This window comes from Phyllostomus hastatus, unplaced genomic scaffold (assembly GCF_019186645.2).
Source record: "Phyllostomus hastatus isolate PE091 unplaced genomic scaffold, TTU_PhHast_1.1 phas_scaffold_345, whole genome shotgun sequence".
Lineage (NCBI taxonomy): Eukaryota > Metazoa > Chordata > Mammalia > Chiroptera > Phyllostomidae > Phyllostomus > Phyllostomus hastatus.
This window is the reverse complement of record NW_025334024.1, coordinates 13,682,299-13,706,285: the sequence shown is the minus strand read 5'-3', so window position 1 is coordinate 13,706,285 and position 23,987 is coordinate 13,682,299. Positions and strand designations below refer to the sequence as shown.

The 23,987-nt window shown below is 37.4% G+C and overlaps 1 protein-coding gene across 3 annotated transcripts in view; it reads left to right on the top strand.

The window, feature by feature from the left end:
* Nucleotides 1–4,011: 4,011 nt before the first annotated feature.
* AP1G1 (adaptor related protein complex 1 subunit gamma 1) overlaps nt 4,012–23,987 on the top strand; it is a 74,276-nt gene continuing 54,300 nt past the window's right edge. Inside the window, exons 1-3 of one of the 3 annotated variants that reach the window (XM_045818455.1) lie at nt 4,012–4,379; nt 13,127–13,205; nt 22,191–22,394. In XM_045818455.1, coding sequence (XP_045674411.1) covers nt 22,194–22,394 — 201 coding nt within the window. In that variant the 5' untranslated portion in view covers nt 4,012–4,379; nt 13,127–13,205; nt 22,191–22,193. The remainder of the gene's footprint in view (nt 4,380–13,126; nt 13,206–22,190; nt 22,395–23,987) is intronic. The other 2 variants (XM_045818454.1, XM_045818456.1) reach the window with 2 other exon arrangements.

Sequence of the window (23,987 nt, the reverse complement as noted above, 5' to 3'; positions counted from 1 at the left end):
ACTACTGTTACTTGTAGCGGGCAATCTATAAGTGCTTTAGTTGAATTGCCAGGTGGCACAAAAATTTTATACTTATATTCTCGTGACATTTGATATTTTTCAGAGTGCTTTCACACATTTGATCCCTCTGCGTAAGAAGACACTTTGAGTCCATTTTCAAATAGGGCCAGTCATAAATAAATATTGGCTGGCTGAGGAAATAGACCCAGAGATGGTAAGCACCTTGTGAGTACCTTCAGGGCACAGGGTGAGTTAACCCAGCCAGGACTGGCATCTGAGTGGTCTGATTCCTGGCCCAAAACGAAAGTTTTGTTTTTGTTGTTTGTCGTGATTGTTAAATCTGCAGGTTGTCAGTAATAAATAAACCATAGAAGTAGTTATTTATTTCTCCCAGCCATTATCTTTTCCTAGAAATTTGTTTAATCCTTTCAGGCTGCTGTTATTTATATATTTAACTATTTATTTGCTTATTTTTGTTTCTTTAGGCTTTTCTATTTACACTTGATTTTAGCCAAAAGGCCAAGAATCCATAGGCTGTTGCTGTTTAAAAAACAAAAATATCCTTTAGCATTTGGATCTGTAAAACTACATTATCTTTTTCTAAATAAAAATACAGTATGATCCTTGCAAAAACAAAACTTAATAAAGTAAAAATCCTCTAACTCCCACTATCCAAGGTAACCATTTTTATATTTGCTTTATTTTCTTTTAAAATTTAAAACTTTGTTTTTTGTTATTTTTCTTACATTTTAATTTTATTCTTCAACATTTTCTATGTATACAGTATACACTTTTTACAAGCCCATTTTATGATACCATTTTGTAATGTTTTAACAAATCTGTCAGACTATGATAAAGATAGAGCTATAGGTTCATTTTTATTGGCTGCATAGTATTCCATTTCATTGATGTGTTATAATTTATTTATCTGAAATTAGGGATTATGTTTGAATAGATGGGGAGTAAGTCTTTCCAAACTTGAATCACTAGCTGCAGAAAGCAATCAAGATAATGAGGACCATGCTATATATTGAGTCCATTGCTTTTAGTTTCAGTTGCAAGTTGCATTGAAGGATGGTTTGGTAATTATAAAGATAAATATATGTCAAAAATACATGAAGAGGGTTTACATTTTACAATGTTTGCCATTTTCTCTTTAATGATCTGCCATTTGGCATGCTAGAAAAAAGTTCCTTCCTCTTTCTTAATAAGATGGTTTAACTTTTTGTGTGTGGTTAATGATAAACATTTAAATTCAACCTCTAAGCACATTTTTGTGAAGTTGCAAATTAAATACTTCAGCTAACAGCTTTGCAAACTGCAAACTCTTTCTTTTTATGGGGGCCCAAACTGTAGTACTTTAACATGTGTTCATGCATGGCTATACTTCAGAGGAATCCATGCTAAGACATAATTATGGTCTTCTAGTTTTACACTACTACAGTCAGCCCTCAGTATCTGTGTGGGATTGGGTCCAGGCCCCTTGGGGAGATCAAATTCCCTTATATAAAATAGCATAGTAATTTTTTATACTGTGAACATCATTCCATAATCTTTAAATCATCTCTAGATTGTTTATGATACCTAATACAATGTGAATGCTGTATAACTAGTTGTCATGTTGTATTGTCTGGAAAATAATGACAAAAAAATCTGTACACATTCAGTACAGACTCAATCCTTGTAGGACTGACAACATAATACACATTAGCAACAATATAACATTTTTATTCCCAACTATTTTCCAGTCATGGTTGGTTGAATTCTCCTATGTGGAAGTGGGGGATACTGAGAGCCAACTGTACAACTACACAAATTTACTAGCCTTATGATCCAGGGCTGCATTGTATATAATAGTACAGGGAAGGGGTATGAGGTGACCGAATTCCCTAAGTATTCTGCTCCCCAAACCATCGCCCTTGGTAGATTCCACTCTACCTATGGGGGTGGGTAGGTGGGTACCCTTTTCTAGTTTGCAAGGTGGCACACTATAGCAAAACCCCATGGAGGAGGGAAGTGGGAGGACCTTTTCGTATGAATTTCTCTGAGCTTCAGTCTTTATTTGTAAAACTAAATTATATATGCTTATCTAGTCTGACTTGGATGTTGGGAGGTCAAATTAGATTATACATATGAAAATAAACTGTGTGATATTGACTCAGACACCAGCCCTCAGTGTCTGCGGCATTATGGATGAGATGAAAATAAATTCACATGGACTACCAAGTCCTGTTGAGGAAAAGGGAAGATGTGACTTCTCTCTCAATGGCACAGAAAGCCCCTGAGTGCCTTGGCCACCTCTCAAGAGGAGAGCGCCCAGGCCCTTGCCTAGAGAAGCTTTTATGGGATTCAATTTGCATAGGAATACAGGGTGTAAATGTAAAGCTCACTAATCATTATCAGGCAGTAAGGATCCAACAATAGATAACATACAAAGAACTTTGAGGGCCTATTTTGAGTTGGGGTCAGATAGCTAAATGGTCATAAAACTTTGGGGAACAAACTCACTTCTTGCTTGGACCCTTATCATTTAATTGAGAGCATTCTAAACAAAGCAGGTTTCACAGTAGTTTACATATTCTTTCTTAGGCCTGATCACCCTAGGGAACCTGCCCTTTTCAGCACAGGTTTACACCTACCACTGGCATTGTTTCATGCTTAAGGCATTGTTTCAGGCTTAAGTCAGGCAGGGGAAGTAAGGCAGCCAAGGGATTAGGAGACTTCTTGGAGACGGAATGAGGAGTCAGGCTATGTCAAAGCCAAGGTGTGAGGGTCCATCACTCCTTTTCTGTAGCTCCCAAGTCCTTCCCTGGGGGACCCTGTGATCGTGCCTGTCTTAGATTGTTCCTCCTTTGAGGAATCTTACCCATCATTGGCTAACAAATCAAGCATTGGGGGCTAGGCAGGGTGAAGTAAAGGAGCAGAGGCGGTACTCCTGCCAGGGAGATAAGTTTTGTCTCCTTAGTGGCTTATGGTCCGAAGGTCACTCACTCAGCCTTAGCCATGGTGGGGGGTGGGGGTTACAGCTCCTGAAACCAGGCAGGGCAGTTCCCAACATGATATCAACATTTAATAAGAAAAAATAATTACTGCTGTTATGCCCTTGACTTCCTTTTTCTCCCAGCTACTTGGCATGCCTCAGTAAGTTCAAGAACAAAACTGTACAGGTGGGCCCACTCAGTTCAATTTTTGTAAAATCTTTGACATCCCTGCATGAGAGTGGCTAAGGGAAAAGGTGAAACCTTTTATCTATGACAAGTCCTGGATCAAGATTTGTGGTTAGTCAGTGCTGTTTGGCATCTAACCTGGTACTATGCTTTATTCACTTTGAGGGGTACTTTATTGCCGATATACCTGAAGGCTTTTGGTTTAGACAGGTCGCCTTTCTTTTAAATGGGCCAAGATACCATAGTCCTCTTTAAGTTCACATGGAAAATATTCATTATCAGGTGTTAGTAATTATCAAGCCAGAAACTGGTTAGACTGTCTTTGGCTCAGTCATTAGTTCATGGAGGCTGTCGGAAAGCCCACCCTGGAAGGATTTTAGCTGTCACTAGTCCAAATCCTATTTTTATATATGAGGAAGCTGAGGCCCTAAGAGATTAAATTACTGGTCCAATGCAGGTAGTTAAGTGATGATACTAGGCTTGGACTCTTCTTCTGCGTAATCCCCTTTTTATAAAATATGTTGCAGATAGCACAAAACCAAAGAATCCAAGACCACTTGGAGAATGTTCCTGACCTTAACCTAAACAGAAAGCTAAGGTCTGAAAGGTAATAGGAGAGAGTTTGGGATTCTCGCAGGATAGGAGCGGCTCACCAAACATCAATGTTCTCGGTTCCCACCTGCTTCGTCCCTTTCACTTCCTTCTCTTCCTTGCTAGCCCCGCCCTCTTCAGGTGGCCGGGTCGCTTCCTGGTAGCCTAGGATCCCCACCCCCAAGCGGAACCAATGTCCGTCGGCTCCAGGGTCAGCCGGATCTTTCTCGCTCAGACTCTTCGCGGCGGTGACTCGACAGCAGCGTCTCGCGTCATCAGTGACAGCCACGGTCCTTGCTATGCTTTGCGTCGCTCTGGCCGGGAGCAGTCACCTCCTCCTTGGCAAATAGTCCTCGGCAGGGACCGAGTTTTGTTGGATAATAGGAGAGGGGAGGCACGGGAAGTTGCAGAGGACGCGGAATCGACGAGGAGAGGAAGCTAGGGACCGAAGTTTTTGAGATAGTGTGTGAACTTAGTTAAAAACTCCCTTCCTCCTAAGGATCCCTCCGCCTGCAGTAGCGGTGGTGTGGCCGAGGGAGCCGCCATTTTGGATGTTCGGTTCCTGCTGCCAGTGCTGCCGCCGCCCCCGGAGCTGCTGGTTTCATTCGAGGTTTCGGGCCGGTGAGTGTCACTCGCAGCGCTAGGAGCACATTGCTCCTTTTGCCCCACACCTGCCGGGAGCGTTCGGCCGGAAGCTTCGCAGGGGTCCGGTCTGGGACTGTGGGGGGTGAGAAGATAGGACAGGGGCTGGGCCAGGAGGGGCCCGGAGCCCCTGGGGCTGCTCCGACTTCTTGCTGGCCGACCCTGAGGCCTCGGACCGGGAGGCACCGCGCACGACTGCGTTCCGTGCTGTGGCGTTGCCCGACAGGTGCCGGCCTCCTTGGACCCATTGACTTTCTCAGGCTGTGATCCTTCTTTGAGGGTTCACTCAGGGAGCCACGTACCATTTGTGTGTCTTCTACCCGGGTCAGGTCTTTTCGTAGAACTCTTCAGCTTTACCAAATGCTAAGTTCATCGCTGTGTGCACCTGCAGTGCCGTCCTCTCAGAAGCGGACATTGGCCTTGCCTCCTCCTAATCTTCCGACCAACTTCTTTCCCAATTTTCCGTTTCGTTTTTTTTTTTTTAACTCACCTTCGAGTGCACTGCTTACCTTTCTCTCAAACTCCTGATTCTGCGCACGTGAGTCTTCAATAATTCTCCCGATCTTCTAGACTGACTGAAAGAGTGCGTACGGTTGCTTACGTTTCCCAGTTAGGGTTTGGTGTAGGGGATCCGCGGAAACACTCGCTCAGAGTGTACTTCAGCAATAGCTATTTATAAAGCTGATTAAATGGTTTTTGGGGGTAGGTAGGGAGGAAGTTGTCAGGCATTTTCTCATTTGTGCGTTCCATTTCTGTGCTGAACACTTAGCTTTTTGGTACTTAGTGACACTTATTTTTCTGGGAATTAAATGTCCCTGGGCATGGAAATCTGATTGTGAAGACGAATCTTAATCTGATGTAGGTAGAAAAGAAAGTAACTTTTTGGCTGCTGTCGGGATTAGTTGACAGGAGAGAGAAATGAATGAAGGTTTCTTAGTGATCTGAACTTTCAGGTGTTTTGTACAGTAATGATCTTTGTGACTGATTTTTAAAAATACTTGTATTGACTTTCTGTATTCAGTTTTTCTGGGGAGAGTTGGATTTTAAATATTCACTTACTCTGTTCCTGGTAATATTTATCAGACTATATACACCTTAACTTAAGGTTTAAAAACATAGAATCTGCTTGTATAAAAAAGTATTTCACAGTAATTCATTGATGATGTCCTACATTTCAAGTTAGGTAGGTGTGATTCAGTCACCTCCATTTTACCTTAGCCTGGGTTTTTGCATTTGCGAAAGAGAAATAACTTGAGATTACAGCCTAGTGACTGCTGAAACTAACATTTATTACTTGAACTGGATCGAATCTTTTAATACTTTCAATTCTTGTACAAAAGCATTTTTCTTATCATGAAGTTATCAGGTAGGTACATTTCTGTACTGGTCATATGATGCTTCAGTGGAAGACTGAATGTTTTCGTTGTAAATAGTTCATGTTCTTGTTAGGTGTTCTAAGGAGGCTTTTCAAAAAAAATATATTAGTTACTATTTGTGTATTTACTCAGAAGCTGTGGAGTTTCTTTTTTGGTTTAAAGGAATTGTCAAACACCAAACATCTGTGGAATGCTCACTCATTTACTAAATATACCCTTGTAGTTGCTACTGAAATGTTCTGTGAGTTACACATTTAAAACAAGATTTTGGAAGAGTTATTACATAGGTGTTATTTAACTCAGTTCATTTCGTGGCACAGTGTGCTGGTATTTGAATGCCATTTGAAACTATTTACTGATGGTTTGCATGCAATTGGAGAAATTGTGCTTTTGCCTTACAAATTATTAAGCAAAGTGCTGTGTATTGTATTGTTGATTGTTAAAAATTCACAGACTTGAGTGTCTGCTTTGTCTAAAGTTGTATCTGAAATTATTGTTTAGGACACCTTAATTCATTTTGTTTTGGAACAGTTGCTTCTTCTTCGGTCTGTTTCTTTGACAGCAGTCCTATATTTGAGGATGAATTTTAGAGTAAAACTTCAGTACAAAAACTGTCAGTAAGGCCTTGATGATAGTTGATCCCTTTATTTATTTTTTAAAGTAGTCTTGAAAGTGGTATACAGAGACAAGATCCCAGGTTTTTGTGATTTATAAAAACACTTTATACAATAGATTGAAAAAGTTGAACAAGTATTTTCCAAAAGATTATTTTTAATTAAAAAAGTTGATTTGGGAAACTGCTTATCAAAATAAATTTTTGAAATGGTTGATTTGCATTTAATGAGAATTTAGAAGTTTTGTATATACCAGAGGGACTTAACAGATATCAATATTTTAAAATTATTATTGGGATTTAGCTTCAGAAAATCTAACTTCAAACTCTAACTTGTTTAGCTGTTTTTGGTGTTTGTGATTTGGTCTTTTATTTGCTTTATAAGTTGTTGTCAGTTATTGATTTTGGCTTTTTCTCATCCCTTTGCTACTTTTATTCAGTTTCTTTCATGTAGGATGATATTTAAGGTTGCAAGCAATTTTAAGGTTAAGAGGATATATAGATTTATCTAAGCTCTTACATTTCTTAATGGGTTTTGAAAATCATCTTTGTTAAAAAGTGTTAGGGTGTTTTCATTTGCCTTTTGCCTAGAAAATTTTATTTTAGTAAAGGCAATCATTTCTACCTTGAAAATGTGTAAGTTTTTTTTTCTGCACTGAAGGAGTAGCACAAAACATTTAATTTGGCATGAATTCTTGTTGCTAGAATAGTTTTGTTAATTTTGGAAGGGCACAGAAGTAAAAAAATAAAAATAAATACTTGTCAAACTTGTTGACTCAGCATCAACTAACACTTGTGTAAAAGGGAGAGGTTTAGGATAATACAATTGAACCAAGAAATACTTTTTTCACTGCTAGATACTTAGGGGTTTAGCTCCCCCCCCAAACTGCTGGAGAGAGAAAAGAATAAGTTATAAATGTTGTCAGTGAAAAATAAGCTTAGCAGGAAAGTATTTTTTTAAAAAGATGAAGAAAATATATGTGTCTTCTGTACTGTATGAATATTTAAAGGCATCTTGAAGGCAAGTAGTTTTTTACTCCCCTTTCTCTGTTCTAGTGCCACAGTCGCTGTGTAACCCGATATGCAGTCGCTTAGCTCCCTCCAGCTTGCTTGTTGTAGCAGACTGTATTTGTGTTGTACCAAGCATCCTAGGTTTTTCAGCTTGCCTGGCTTTGAGGTTAATGTTATGGATTCTTGGGAGGAGTCAATTTTAGAAAGACATGAACTTAAATCTTTGGAACTGTAAACTCTTTGCACACCCCTTTTTACAAGCCATTGGGTTAGAATTAAGACAATAGAATAGATGATGTACAGTATTTGACTATAAGATGTAACTTTTGTAGATCACACAATTGTACACCTCAAAGTAAAAGGAGTTCCATTAGTGTTTTTACATCTTAATTTGGTGAAATTATTTACTAAACCTTAGTATTGAGAAATTGTTCAGTTTCAAGCTGAAGAAAATGAAGTTAATTTTTCTCATTTCTTTTTAAAAGTCTGCACAAAAGATTTGATTCTCACTTTATGAAAATTTTGAAAATGCTATTTTTAAAATATGGTCAAAATAATTTGAGCTAAATATGGAAATAATTAGGTACGCTGTGTAGAGTAATTGAATCTTGGTGGTTATTAGGTTTTTTGTATGATCATTGAAGGAAAACTATTTGAAGAAGAAAGCCTTTTTTTCTTGATAGTACCCAATATGTATGGTGTTTTATAAATGTGTGTTTGTCTTTACTAGTGAATGCTTGGCCTGTGTATTTTCTTTAGAAACTTTCCATGATGAAAGCTTAATAAATGGTGTTATTTTAGAAGGAATGAGGAAGTAGCTTACAATCTAATTTTATTAGCATTTGGTAGTATTTTTATTTACACACACTGAACTTTTTGCTGTTCCTTGAATGCTCCTTGTTCTTTCATTCTCCTCAGACCTGTTCTTCCTGTACCTGGAATACTTTCTTTTTCTCTCCACCAGTGAACCTGTTCTTCCTTCTCTACCCCCAGGCAAAGAGTTGTAGCCCTTTTTAGTACTTGTTGCATTGTCTACTTTTCCTTGGTCTTCTAGAGGACAGGGACTATCTAATTTGTGGCATCCTGGTACATAGCACAGTGTCTAGCGCTTAGCTACCCTGCGCAATAGATAATATGAATGAAAATAATATTGAAAAATTGTTCAGGTACTCAGATATATATGGTAATTGGTTGATGGTAGAGCCAAAAGCAGTCAGGGTCCTGAGTGAAGTATACGTATCTACTGAAGGTCACTTACTTGTGACTGGTAGAGTTGATGTCAATGAAGGTTGTTTTCAGGTTTAGGAAACATATACAAAACCTTATCTTCAGGTCTTTGAAAAATTATTTAGATGTTTAATTCTGAAGTTGACATTATTTATTACTGTTTGTGTTTTACTCAGACTTTTTCTTATGTAAAAACTTTAAGTGGGCAGCAAAGAAATCTCTTCCTGCCACTTTCTTTCTTTTGAATACCTATTATGTAATTTATTATGCTAAGGAAACTAACAGTGAATTGAGAACTTCAGTCTTTTCCCCATAGGTAGAAATGCGTTGATTGTTCAGTGATTTATTACTGATTCTTCCTTGTGTTTGAGTAATCTACTTTTATAGTGCTGAGTATTTTTTAAATTTATCTTTTTAACTTATAAAATAATATGTATCCATTGTAATAAATGAAAAAAAAATTAAAGACTTTTAAGGAAGCTGTTTCCCTTAACCCCTTTACTACTTCCTAGCCATTTTACGATTTCATAGGTATACTGCATTATTTCTCTCCATGCTTGGGTCAGTTACTGTATATACTAACATAAGTGTGCATATGTAGTGATTCTTTGTTTTTATATTACTCTGTAACAGGCTTTTAACACATCATGGCCAGTAAATATAATTCTATCGTGTTCTTTTAAACATCCCTATTATGTCTCACAGATGTTTCATGTATAATTTATTCAGCTATTTTTATGTGGACATTTAGGTTGTTTCTAGATTTTGTCCCCACAAACAGTGTTAGAGTGAATATCCTTGTACACATCACTTTTTTTCCTGGTGCTTTTATTTCTACAGACTAGAGTCTCCAAGGTGGGATTTCTGGGTTAAAGGGAGTGTATTTTACATGTTATTGCTAGATTTCTCTCTAAATATGCTGTCATAATTTCAACCTTCACAAGAAGTAGGTTTCCCATATTGTCACATCATTAGATGTAATTCCTTAATTTTTACTGACCTGCTATGTGATAAATGCTTTCTCAGTTTTGTCTAAACTTTAATTTCCCTGTTATAGGAGCTAGCTTTTGATGTGGGTTTTTCCCCCCATTTGGAATTCCTTTATTGAAAATTGTCTGTTCATGTCCTTGGTTCATTTTTAAGTTTTTTTTTTGTTACCTTATAGGAGCACCTTATGGTATAATAATTGTTGTCATATGATACATGTATTTATTCATCTGGAATTAACTTTATATGGTGTGAAGTGAGGGTCGGGGAGTCTTATGGCTTTCTTCTGTAGAGAGCCAAGCATGGAGAGAAATAATGCCAGGACTAAATTACCCATTCTTTCCTCAATGAACTAAATGCTACCATATCACACGTTAAATGCCTATGTATGTTTACTCTATTTTTGGATGTTATGTTTTTCTCTTCCTGTACTATTATTTTACTGTTTTGAGTATAACCACTTCATAGAAAGTTACACTCTGTTAAGAAAAGCTTTTGTCACTATCACTGTACTTTTTAAATTTCTTGACTATTCTTTTTTTTTCTTTTTGTTTTTTAACATCAGTGTGTGGTTGCCTCTCACTTGGTGCCCACTGGGGACCTGGCCAGCAACCCAGGCATGTGCCCTGACTGGGAATCGAACTGGTGACCCTTTGGCTTGCAGCCTGTGCTCAATCCACTGAGCTACACCAGCCAGGGCTTTCTTGACTATTCTTAAACATTTATTTTTATATTTATCTTGGTTGAAAATAATTCTGTTGCATTCAGAAAAGCTCAAAAGGCCAACTGTTTGGAATTGCACTATATTCATACTGATTTTGGGAGGTCTGACATTTTTAATGATAATTTTTCTTTATTATGATGAGTTTCCATTTGTTCAGGTCTCGTTTTAGTTCCCTTCAATAAAAGTTTCTTCGATTTAATAGTTGTCTTCATCTAATTCCTATTCTTTTCTTGCTAAATTTATTCCTAGATATTTTATAGTTTTTGACACAGTTGTCAATGAGACTTTTCCCCTTTGTTTCTAACTAATGTCAGACATAAGGGTTAAAAACTCTAATTTCCTATGACCCCCTGCCCTGCCGCCTTCCTAGCTTTCTTGGTATCTAGAATTAGCAGAACTTGGATTTATGAAGAATGTGCTAGGGAAGCTCTGGCCGGATAACTCTGTTGGTTAGAGCAGCGGTATCCAACCTTTTTGGCACCAGAGACTGGATTCGTGAAAGACAGTTTTCCATGGATTGGGGTAGGTGGGAGCATTTTGGGATGATTTAAGCTCACCTCCTGCTGTGCAGCCTGGTTCCTAACAGGCCTGGACCAGTACCAGTCCATGGCCCAGAGGTAGGGGACCCTTGGTTAGAGCATTGTCCCGAGATTGTGGGTTCTGTCCCTGGTTGGAGCACATACAGGAATCAACTAATGAGTTCATAAATAAGTGGTGCAACAAATCAGCGTTTCTGTTCCCCTCCCTCTCTTTCTCTCTCTCCCCCTCCCCCGCATCAATAAATAAATGTCTTTTAAAAGAAAATGCTAGGGAAAATTTATGTTAGTATTAAATCACTTACTAATGAACTTTCTAATGCCATCATGTACAAGAAATAACCTTAAATAAATGTGACTTTTTAGGATGAATGGTGTCTTACTATTTTGAAAGCTTAGTTTCACTTTATTTGTCCATTCTTGTGGTTTGGGTTTTTTTTTTTTAATTTTTACACGATTTATTGCTCATTATACATGCTATTTATTTGAAAGATAGCAGAAAATATACAGAAATTTAAAAAGGTATCTATATTCACACTAGGCACAGATAATCTTCCTTAATATTATTATACCCTTTCAGGAATATCTTTAAAAAAATTAAGATCTTGTTTTGAGAATTCGTGACAATTCTTGACAGTTGAGGTTGGGAAAGTAAAAATTCTTTAATTTTATTATTGTCAAGATAGATGTTGATCCCGTTTATATATCATTGTTTATTTGGCCTTTATTGCTTTTCATTCATCTTAATGAAATTGTTCAGTGGGTATATTTGCATTTACATCTAATTTTTAAATCTCCAGTTTGGTCAATTTTGGTTATGGATAATTAAGCATAGAAGAGGATTCTTGCAATTACGGTGGCATTTTAGGGAGAACTGAGCTTAAGATCTTTTAGAGGAATGCCAGCTTGCTACTTAAGACAGAATATGGTGGTATCTCAATGTGGTGAAACATTTCACAGCCTATTTCTTAGCCTCTTACCCTTGAAGATCTAGAAATTCTATTTCAGATCTATCTATTTCTAATTCTATCTCCTAGGGATGATTCAGCCTAATCACACTCACTGATGTGTAAGTTAGAATAAGGATGTTGTAATTCACAAGGGGTTAAGTAAGCATTTCTGCTGAATTACCTGTATCAACTTTCCAGGGCACCTGGTTTCTTGTATGGAGGTATCCTTGGGAAGCAAGGTACTTGAGAAGGCTGTTAATAATCAGAAAGTTACATGGTGAGTCTGAAACCAGAGCATGTAAAGTTGGATAGTCTTGAGCATTTCATCATTCTAGGCCAAAGTGAAACCTGATGAAAGAACTATCCTTGTCCCACAATGGTATGGTGTTTGTCTCTCCTGCAACCAAAATACTTATCTCCAGATTTAATTTCTCATATTCAAACAATGATATACTAACACTGGTCTCCCCTTCACTTCATACAGCATTTCCTTCTGTGAACACATTTCTTCATACAGGGGAAATAGATGTGCATTACCGCTCTCCCCTCCTCCACAAAGAAAACCACAGAAACACAAAGACAGTGAAAAAACCCAGCTAAGTCAGATTAATAACTTACATATCTATAAGACACATTCGAAAGTAAAAGTCTGATTGAAGCATAATACTATTGATTAGTTTGGTTTAAGCTTTCTGTCGATTAAGTGTTGTTGTTTTGGTCATAGTATTTTGAAAGTTGTAAGTGCGTTGAGGAATTCAGATATGTATGTGAAATAAAAATCTGAAATAAGGGTTCTGTGGAGCATATGAAAATACCGTTTCTTTGGAGAATGAGAAAGAAAGCATGGAAACTGTTTTGGAGGGTTTTGCTTGGTGTTAGCTTAGGTCCCTTCAGCATTCTCAGCCATATTTACAAATCTGTGGCTAGATGATATACAGCAACAGTGGCAGAATTAATTGAAATCTATTTTCTTGAGTCTTTTCTTACTGTTCAGCAAGAAAGACTTGAAGTACAGTCTTTCTGTTGGATAGAAAAAGAGGTAATTTTAATATCAAAAAAATGTTTTTAATTTAGGATTCTTTTTAGATTTACAACTCATAATGCCTTTAGGTTTATAGAAGGAAGGACCACATGGCAGGCAGCAGGAGCCCCAGTTGTTTGGTTGTATGTTCTTGACTTTTGGTTGTCACTGGCTCAGCTCACAGCCAGGTGGTATGAGCTCAGAAATAGGAAGACTGTTAACTGAGCAGGGTTGAGTCCTGATGCCTTTCTTTTCTTTTCTTTAAAAAATATTTTATTTAGAGAAGGGAAGGGAAGGAGGAAGAGAGGGAGAGAAACACCGATTGCATGCAGCCAACTGGGGACCAGGCCTGCAACCGAGGTATGTGTCCTGATGGGGAATCAAACCAGTGACCTTTGGTTTTGCAGGATGATTCTCAGCCACTTGAGCCATGCTGGTCACAGCACAACACCTTTCTTATAGCTATTGGTAAACAGTTGACACCTTAATTTTGTGTTCTTTGGAAAGGACAAGTATGGTTCTTTAGATTCTTCTACTGCTTAGAATTCAGTAAACACAGTAGAAAGGGAATACAAGGTTGACTAGGACGAACAAGGATCTGGCCTTAGCGAGCTTATACTTGAGTGGGAAAAATAGGCATTTCAAAGAAACAAAGGTAACCATGGCCTGGGATGCTATGTGAAGAAAATTTTTATCCCCCAAAGGGATTTTTGGAAAACAATCCTTTTTCTCCATTTTTGGGATAAAATTTAGGAGACTTGGAAAATATGTGGTGATTGTTTTTGGTTTCTCCTGTTTAAAATTTTATTGCCTATAATAAGCATTTTGATGATTAATTTTGATTATTTGGATAATCTAATTTAGTTAAAGCTCCAAAACCTAATTTTGTTTAACCATTTTGGATAGAAATTTTTCAAAAACGAATTTCACACATTTTTCCTCTATATTTTTTGCCATTCTTCGTCAAATCACCATTATTAAAATAGAAATACATTTATCCATAATCCTTACCTTAACAAGTCAGACTTTTAATTTTTCCGTATTCTTTATTCATCCTTATTCTAATAATAGTTTAAAAAAAAGAGGACAAAGAGCAACATTTTATTTGATAAAGTATAGAAGCCGTGTGAATATAAAGTATATGGAAAGTTAGGAATTGAAAAAATCATTGAAATACTAAATGTATATGTTTAGATATAAAAAGGAGAGATTAACAAGCATAATCATAGTGTTAGGCTTAACACATCTTTCTCTGTCTTTGTTGGGTTAGGTAGTGAAATTAATAAAAGCAGACAGTATCTGAACTGTAATTTTTAGAAATAACTTATTCCACAGATACAGTCTTACTATTTTTTCATGTAGTTGTCTTTATTTTTTAAAGACAGCTTTACTGAAGTATAACAAAAAAAATTGCACATACTTAATGTATATAATTTGGTGAGTTAAGATTCAACATTATATTCAGGTTTTTCCACCCTCTGCATTAACTGTTAAATGTTGATCTTATTGAACCATTTCTTGATGAATCAGGTCTTGCTATAAAAATGAACTATGGTACTGTTTGTCATTTATTGATACTCTCAGGACTTTAAGACGAGTTGAATGCTTTTTGCTAGCGCATTCAGATTACTATGCTCTGTGTGTGTTTTTAAGATAAATGCTTTAATTTTTGATTTTTTTAAAAAATTGTAAATTAAGGTAATTGTGGAAGCCAAAGGCAGAGATTTACCAGTGATTTGATCTTTTCCTTTTTGATTAACTTAAACATTTTTATAGGATAGAAATCTATAATGTAAGGACCCAAACTTTTTTATTTTTTAAATTCTAAGATAACAACCTGAAATCTAGGCTGGTGACAAATTTTTAGTTTCACAGTACAGTATTAGTTAACTGTAGTAGGCATGTTGATCTTGCTGTTTTGCTATTTGAATGCTTGTTTCGGCTGTGTATAGGTTCTATTTATTTATTTATTTTTGTTTAGCTGCTGTTTTAGTTTATTCCCTTACTGTTATGTGTCAGTTTAAACTACCACCAGTGTCCTTTCCTAAGAGAGCCTCTCTCTCCTAGCCTCCCACCCTTCACTCTTTCCCCTTCAGTTTTCTGATTTGTTCTATTCTAGAACAGGCTGAATGAGAACCTTGAGAACCTTTGTAAAGTAGATGTTTTAGTGTGTTGGTGTTTATTGGGTCTTTACTGGCTGCACAAGATTGTAAAAATGTTTTGGATTCTCAGCTATGTTCTGTACAGCTGAGTCATTTCATTACATCCATGCCTTATTTTTGTTTAAGATAAAATTTGTTTTTGTTATTTATGACAGGTGTTTAAGCTGTTGTATTTTAAGCAATCATGTAGTTTTTGAGTATTTTTAAAGTTAAGTAAAAACTTAAAAAAGTAAGGAAATACTCAATATTGTAATAAAAGCAAGTAGGTTATGTATATTAGATTATGTGGTCTGCAGTATTTACTACATAGATTAGATGTGTTTGAGTTTAATTTTTAATATGAAATATATCAGACAGAAAACATAAGAAGAAAAATAGGAAACATTCAGTTACTCACAACCTAGTCTAAGAAATAAAATGTCACCAATATGGCTGAAGCCTATTCTGCATCACTTTGTCCCTGGATCATATTCCCCTCCTGCCCGATGTACCACTGTGTTGGATTTGATCTTTATCTTTCATGTGCATGACCTTATTCTCCTACTGTATTTTGATATATCTAAAGAATAGGTTCTTTTACATGTTTTAAACCTTTGTAAATGTTACTGTATATCTTTCTGCAACTTGTTTTTACACAAAATTAATTTATGTAAGGATAGTTTATATAGCCAACATTATGGCCAACATTTGTTTAGTGGTTACTGTGTACCAGGCACTGTGCTAAGAATTTCACATGTACTCTCAGATGAGGAAACGGGAAGCTCTGAGAGGTTAAGCCAGGTACTCAAGGACATAGCTAATTAATTGGTAGAGCTGGGATTCAAACCTAGGTAATTTTACTCCAGGGTCATTTGAAACTATGCTAAGGGTCCTTGGATAAAGATAAGGGTCTATAAAAATCCTTTATATCAGTTTTGAAATCTAAAAAAACACAGAAAACCAAGAGTTCTTTACTATTCTTTTGGTGTTAAATTCTGACTTGACTTTCTCATTTCTGTTGTTAGTATTTGTTTTTCTCTTTTGATGTGAGTATTTGTGTTGTTGCAGAGATACTGTTTGATAATGGGACTGCTGCCCAGACACAGTGGGCCAGTTACGTACTGTGTTACCTTTCTAAAATTCAGAAAATTCCGAGTTCTGCCTTAAAGGTTTTGGATGAGAAATTGTGGATTGGTGCTATGCTTCAGATCTCTTTCTATGTGGGGTTTTGGAACTGTTGGGCAGATCCAGAAATCAGTTAATTTTACAAAAGAAAAAAATCTAAATATATTGAATTAGTTTGGCCATGATAAAAGTTGGCTTACCGTAAGTACAATTTTTCTGTTATTTATAAGCAGTTTCTGCTTCTTTTCATTACATGGCTGGATTTGTAAACATTTGTTTTCCTCACTAGACTTTTGAGTTGTTAAGGATAGCAATCATGTCCTCGCCAGTCCCAGCACCTATTGCAATGCCTGTCAGAGAGGAGACTTCAGCAAATATTTGTTGAATGAGTGACTAAGACTTTTTTGCTGTAACATGTTTCCCTATTAGTTAGGTCATCTATGGGGTAGTGTGACTAATTGAATTGAATAAGGAGGAAAAAGGAGAATTCAATCTTGCAGAAGAGAACAAGTTAACTTCTGATTTCCTATTTTTTACATTCTCCTTTCCCATTTGAAATGGATTTAAAAACAAGGGGGGACCCCCCCTAAAGACCAGAGTTATTTATTGTAGGGTGGGTTCCTTATAGTATATGGGCTTCCCCTGCTAGGCGAATGTTCTAGGCACCCATCTGTATCAGTGTACTAGATGTTGAGAGAGGCTGTTCTGCTTCAGTGCATTTTTTTGAAGACTCTTTCCATGCATTTGCCCATTTCATAATGGGTGATATACAAGCTCCTGCAGAGAGTTCAGCAGTATTTGACCAAAAACAGCATGACCTCTGTGCCTTACCCTCCCTATTCAATTGATCTTGCCCCTAGCGACTTTTGTTTTTGTTCCCCATGGAAAAAATCCTCGAAGGGAAACGTTTTTGCTGCATGGGGAAGGTAAAGCAAAAAATGGCAGAAGCACTAAAAGGCATCAAAATCTACAAGTTCAAAAATGGTCTGAGCAGTAGGAAAAAAGTCTCCATAGGTATATTGCATCAAAAAGGAGAGTACTTGGAAGGTGGTTGAAGTTTAAATATGTAAGAATAAATACACAATTTTTTATAAATAAATTCTTGTTTTTTTGGGGTGTTATCCCTTGTAATGCTAACACTGATGTCATTTATGATACTGTATTCTGCTTTATAACTGTTAAACTATTTTTCTTTTTGGTCATTTTCTTGATTAAACACCTTATTCCTGCCCTTGCTGAATTAAAGATTCTCAAATTTAATGGCTGTATTTCACTTTAAGTGTAGTATATTATATGTTTGCCCCTTATTGAAGTTCAGTTTGTTTTTTCCTTGTAGAGATGTGCTTGACCATATTCATCTATGAGGGAGACCACATTTGATTTATAGAAAAATGGTACTTTTAAAATGAACAAACTGAAAATAGAATGGTATGTAAGGTGTCCATCAAATATTTGTTCTCATCAATGTTTAGAGGTATTTCTGTGCCCTTATTTTTTAGTGGATGGAACAGAGGCATAGAGAAGTCAGATGGTTTGCCCTGGGTTGCTTGGATGGCACTCATAGTTGACTATAAGGATTTTTTTAATTGTTTTGACTCTAATATTTCTTTTAAATATGTTCTTTTGTTTAAGGGGGTTTCTATCTCTCTATAAATATATATATTTATTATACTTATAAATATATATATATTTCTCCTCATCTGAGGACATGCTTATTCATTTTAGAAAGGGGAAAGGAAGGCTAGAGTGGGAGAGAAACACTGATTCGTTACCTCTTGTACACACCCTGACTGGGGACTGAACCTACAGCCCAGGCATGTGCCCTGATAGGGAATCGAACCCGTGACCTTTTGGTTTACAGGACTATATTCCAACCTACTGAGCCACACTGGCCAGGGCTGTCTGGGGAATATTTAATGTGATAGTAAGAGTATGTATTTGAAAGATTTAAGAACTTTGACCTGCTATTCAAAAATCTTAATTCAAAATATAAAACATAATCTCCAGGGTTTATTAATGTAAGAAAGTTTGGGGGAGAGGCAGGAGGAAAGGCTGGTTTGTTGGCCCAATTCTACACCTCAGATTTTTTTTCCTGCTTGTAATTGTTTTACTTTAATTGCTGCTTCTCAAAATGCATAGTTCCTGTGGTGTGCCTCCCTCCTTTCTGTGCTTTGACCATATATAAACACAAGTTTCTTGTTCTTTTCTGCGGTATTTGAAATGGGTGGAATTTTCAGAATAGACTTTCTTACACATGTCATGCTGTCTCTTTTTAGTATTCCCACCCAGCCTTAACCACTGGCAACCATTAATTTATTCTCTGTCACTATAGTTTTGTCTTTATAAAAATATGTAAGTGGAATCATTCAATTACTTATTGAGACAATTTTCTTTCACTGAAAATAATGCTTTAGAGCTGTGTGTTATGGCATGTAGCAATATTCTCTTCCTTTTTGTTGCTATGGAGTGTTCCATTTTATGAATCTACAACATTTTGTTTCAGGTTTTTGGCAATTATGAGCAGAGGTCTCTTTGGAGCATTTAATCCATTTACATTTAAAGTAATTGTTGATAGATATGTAGTTACTGCCATTTCATTACTCATTTTTTTTATCTCTCTTTTTTTTTTTTTTTTCCTTAAAGAAATCCCTTTAACATTTCTTGTAATACTGGTTTGGTGGTGGTGAACTCCTAGCTTTTTCTTGTTTCAAAGCTCTTTATCTGTCCTTTGATTCTAAATGATAATTTTGCTGGGTAGAGTAATCTTAGTTCTAAGCCTTTTCTTTTTATCACTTTGAATATTTCATGCCAATTCCTCCAAGTTTGCAAAGTTTCTGTTGAGAAGTCAGCTGACAGTTTCATTCAGAGCTCCCTTGTGGGTAACTAATTGCATTTCTCTTGCTGCTTCCAAAATTCTCCCTTTGACTTTAACCATTGGCATTTTAATTATGATGTGTCTTGGTGTGAGCCTCTTTGGGTTTATCTTTGGGATTTTGAGCTTCTTGGACTTGTATGTCTTATTTCCTTCACCAGTTTAGGAAAGTTTTCTGTCATTTTTTTCAAATAGGTTTTAATTTCTTGTTCTCTCTCTTGTTTTCCTTCTGGCACCCCATAATGTAAATATTGGCGCACTTCAAGTTGTCCCAGAGCAGAAGCTCCTTACACAATCCTCATTTTGGGGGGTTCTTTTTTTCTTTTCGTTGTTTTGATTATGTGTTTTCTGCTACCTTATCTTCTAAATTGCTTATTCAGATTTCATCCTCTGCTTCATCTAATCTACTGTCAGTTCCCTCTAATATATTCTTCATTTCAGTTATTTTAATTTTTGTTTCTGACTGGCTCTTTTTATTGTTTCTATGTCTTTTTATTTTATGCTGTTGAAGTCTTCTCTAAGTTCCTTGAGCATCCTTATAACTATTGTTTTGAACTCTATATTAAGTAGATTGCTTGCCTCTGTTTCATTTAGTTCTTCTTCCGTAAATTTCTTCTGTTCTTTTATTTGGGGTATGTTTCTTTGTCTCCCCATTTTGGCTGCCTCCCCCTCTTTGTTTCTGTGTATTAAGTAGAGCTGTTACATCTCTTGGTCTTGGTAGAGTAGCCTTATGTAATAGGTGTCCTGTGGGGCCCAGCGTGCATTCTCCCTGGTCACTTGTCCTAGGTGCTCCATGTGTGTCCCTCGTGTAGGTTGTGTGTGCCCTCCAGTTGTAGTTGAGCCCTGATGGCTGTGTTGAGGGATTGATTCTTAGGCTGATTGGTTGTTAAGGGCTGGCTGTGACTACAGTGGAGGAGTTGTTGAGGAGGGCCTATCCCTTTGTAGCAGGATTCGCTTTAGCAGTACTCCGGTGCATGCTGAGTCTACCCTTGAGAGCGTTATTTGTGGAGGTGGTTGGGTGGTGCTCTTGTGTGGTCTGAAGCTGGCCACTGGGAGGGTTGGTTCTGGGGCCTCTTGGGAGGTGCAGGCCAAGGTCAGCTGCTGCCTGTGCCCCATCTGGGGCCACCTGGTGTGAGCTACAAACCAGTCTGCAGATGGTTGCCACTTGTACCTGGGCTTAGATGTGCCTGAGAGAGACTAAGCTGCAAACTGAGACCAAATGCTGCTTGTTTGGGGTTTGTGAAACTTGGAGAAATTTTAAGAAAGCCCACAGCATGAGCCAAGACAGGCTGCTTGTATGAAAGAGCCACTGGAATTGTCCTGGGTGGGCCTTCAAGTTGGGTGGGGCCAGGTATCAGCTAATCACCAGGGCAAGCAAATAGTGTTGGCCAGGTTGAAAGAAACTGGAATATGGCACCAGCCTTTGCCTGCAGGGGGAGAGCTCATCAAAGCACTAGGGCTTCTGCCAGCATTTCTGTCTAGGAGAAAGTTGCCCTCCAGCCCTTGCCCTGAAGCCAGACTGTTCAGTTCCTCTGTTTGTCCCTAGTGCCTTTCAAGTTGCTGCTCTGGCACTGGAACTCAGGGCAGGGAATGAGTCAGTCAGCACGTTAAGTGTGTGGGCTTTTTAAGAGGAATGCCTGGGACTCGAGCAGTCCACCGTCTCACAGCATAGTAGTCTGCTTGTTTTCACAGCCAGAAGTTATGGGGACTTCTCTTCCCAGCTCTGGATGCCTGGGCTGGGGAGCCTGGTGTGAGAATGGGACACCTTGCTCCTCAGGGGGGGATTTCTGCAGCTGAGAAATATCCCTCCCAATTTTTAACCTATGCACATGGGTGTGGGACCAACACATACCATGCCTCTGCTCCTCCTACCAGTCTCAGTGTGCCTCTTATGTATATCCTTAGTGGTAGGACTTCCTGTTCATCTAGATTTGAGGCATTTCTCAATGTTAGTTTTTCTGTAGTTTTGTTGTAATTTTGAAGTGGTCGTGGGAGGAGTGGAGTGCAGCATTTACCTATGCTACCATCTTGACCAGAAGCCCCAAATTATTTTTTGTGTATTGTGTGAGATTAGGGTTCAAGGTTAATTTTTTTCCCATATAGATACCAAGCTGTGGCAGCACCATTTGTCGAAAGCAGCTACCTTTGTCCTTGGCCCTTTTGTTGAAAACAATTTAGCATAACTGTGTGTGTCTATTCCGACTTTCTGCTTTGCTCCATTAGTCTCTAAATATATCCTTAAATTTAGTTCCAGAGTTTCCTGAATGCTGTAGCTTTGTAGTGTATCTTGAAATTAGGTAGTTCAAGTTCTCCGATTTTTTTTTTCATGACTTTTTGGCTGTTACAGATTGTCATCCTCCTGCCCCTCCTCCCTCTACCTGACCCCTCATTCCCACTTCTTTATTTCTAAAAATATTCATGAGAATATGATACTGATAGTCTTATCCTCTGTGATTGGTTTATTATTTTTCTCTTCACCACATTTCCAAAGAGTATCCAGTGTTCTGAGATGATTACCATTTCTTGGAAAGGTAATTTAACCTGACAATTGGTCTTTTCTCCTCATGTCTCATTTTGTTGAGTTGAGCTTTGATTGTGATTATATTCCATATTCATTTGATACTTTATTGAACTATGTTCAGTTTAACAACAGCTGAGCAGAAAATATTTATATTGTCAAACCTTTGTAAAGATTTGGGTTTAGTGCCTAAAATACTTAAAATATTTTTTAAAAAAATTGATTTGAGAGAGAGCGAGAGAGAAACACTTGTTTTAGTATATGTGCTGCCGAAGCGAGCACAGAGAAACACTTGTTTTACTTATTCATGCATTCATTGGTTGATTCTTGTATGTGCTCTGACCGGGGATCAAACCCACAACTTGGTGTATTGGGAGGATGCTCTAACCAACTGAACTAATTACCTGGCCAGGGCAGGTCCTAAGATATTTTGATATTAGTGATGGACTTTATATATTGGTGTATTCTGTGTCTTATTTTGCTTAATTAATGCTTAACATCTTTTGTATATTTTTCCAGCATTTAACTGAGTTGAGGGGTTTGTATGTAATAGCCTTGCTGAAGCTTTGTATCACTGGACTCAGCAAGTCTTGAATTCTTAAAAATCAGAAATTTATTTGGAAAGTGTGTGAATGATTTTGGTAGTAGAAATATGTGAACATTTTTATTTAATGTTTTTCCATATCCAGAGGATGCCAGCCCCCATCAGATTGCGGGAGCTGATCCGGACCATCCGGACAGCTCGAACTCAAGCTGAAGAACGAGAAATGATCCAGAAAGAATGTGCTGCAATCCGGTCATCTTTTAGAGAAGAAGACAATACATACCGGTGTCGGAATGTGGCAAAGTTACTATATATGCACATGCTGGGCTATCCTGCTCACTTTGGACAGGTAGGCTGGGCTGAGACCACATCTAGCAAGGGTACTCTTGTTTGAATGACAGTAGCTCAGAGACAGTCTTTTTTTATCATGGAGGACAGGATACTTTTGATGGTCATGCAGTCTGATCCTTGTGGAACTGAGGGTACAATTGAGAGAGAAAGCTGCAGACCTAGAAAGGCATGATATTGTCATCAGTTGTCCTTTCCTTTGGGAACTCTCATTATGTGGATTAGACTGTTTTGATGGTGGCAGCTAGCTTCTTAAAAATTGATGAGGATTAACTAGTAGATGGTGGTTGTTCTGTGAGAGGGCCTGAACTATAATGAATATTTAAGAAAAGTTTGCTAATTGTTTCCTTAATTATTTTCTCTGTGAACCATATTATAGGGAGGAATACCCACAATAGATGTTTTCAGGTGAAAGAAATTAGGTGGTTGCCGAATAATGACATTAAAGATTTATCTTTTTTTTTTTTTAAGATGTTATTTATTTATTTTTTAGAGAGGGAAGGGAGGGAGACATAGAGAGAGAGAAACATCAATGTGCAGTTGCTGGGGGTCATGGCCTGCAACCCAAGCATATACCCTGACTGGGAATCGAACCTGAGACACTTTGGTTTGCAGCCCGCGCTCAATCCACTGAGCTATGCCAGCCAGGGCAGATTTATCTTACTACCTGAAATATGCTTAAATGTTGACATTGATTAAATGGAATTCAGTCCACATTTATACGAAGTTTTTATCTTTCTTTCCCTGTTGTTCATCCTAGCTTTATTGCTTAATGTTATTTAGGGCTTAAAATAACTCAAAATAAAGTAAGAGAATATTTTTTAAAAAGATTTTTCCTAATTACCTCATGCCTTGATTGCTGCAACCACTGTGCATGTCTGCCTCCTGGTCCTTTCACACACAAGGGCGTATTGATGGAGCCAGTCTCAGTTTTGAGCATGACATTCTTGGTTATAACTGCCGTCTTCTTTTCATGTTTATACATAATAAGGGGGATTGAATAACAGAGAAGGATATAGTGGGTTGTTTTGTGATCCTTATTAATGCCATTACATTTTATTTCACTTACTTTAAGAACCATATGCTAACTAGTGTTTTTAAGGAAAACAGTGCAAAATTAAAAGAAAGACTGCAACACTAGATGGGAGGAAAATACCATCCATATTTCCATTATTCAAAGATAACTATTGCTAATGTTTTGATATATTTAATTTATTAGGAATCAGGGCTATAAGTTTATTTTCTGTTTAGCTTCATAACTTCAGTAGAAACTGATTCCCCCACCCCTGAGTTAAAACAAAAAATGAATAGGATTGAATATTATTAGACTGATTTGGGTTAGTTTTATGCTCATCTTGAGGCTTGAATGAGATCAGCCTCTGTAGAAGTATTCAGTGCATAATTGAGAACGTTAATTCACCAGAGGAAGATTGAGGTGTTAACAGCAGAGAAGGAGGAAGACTGGATATTAGGCAGGTACAACAGTGGTCTCCTGTGAACAAAAGTGTTTATATGCTTTTACCACATCGAAAATTGATTCGGATAGTTATCCATGTAGTACATGACATAGTATAAAGCAAATATATGTTATATA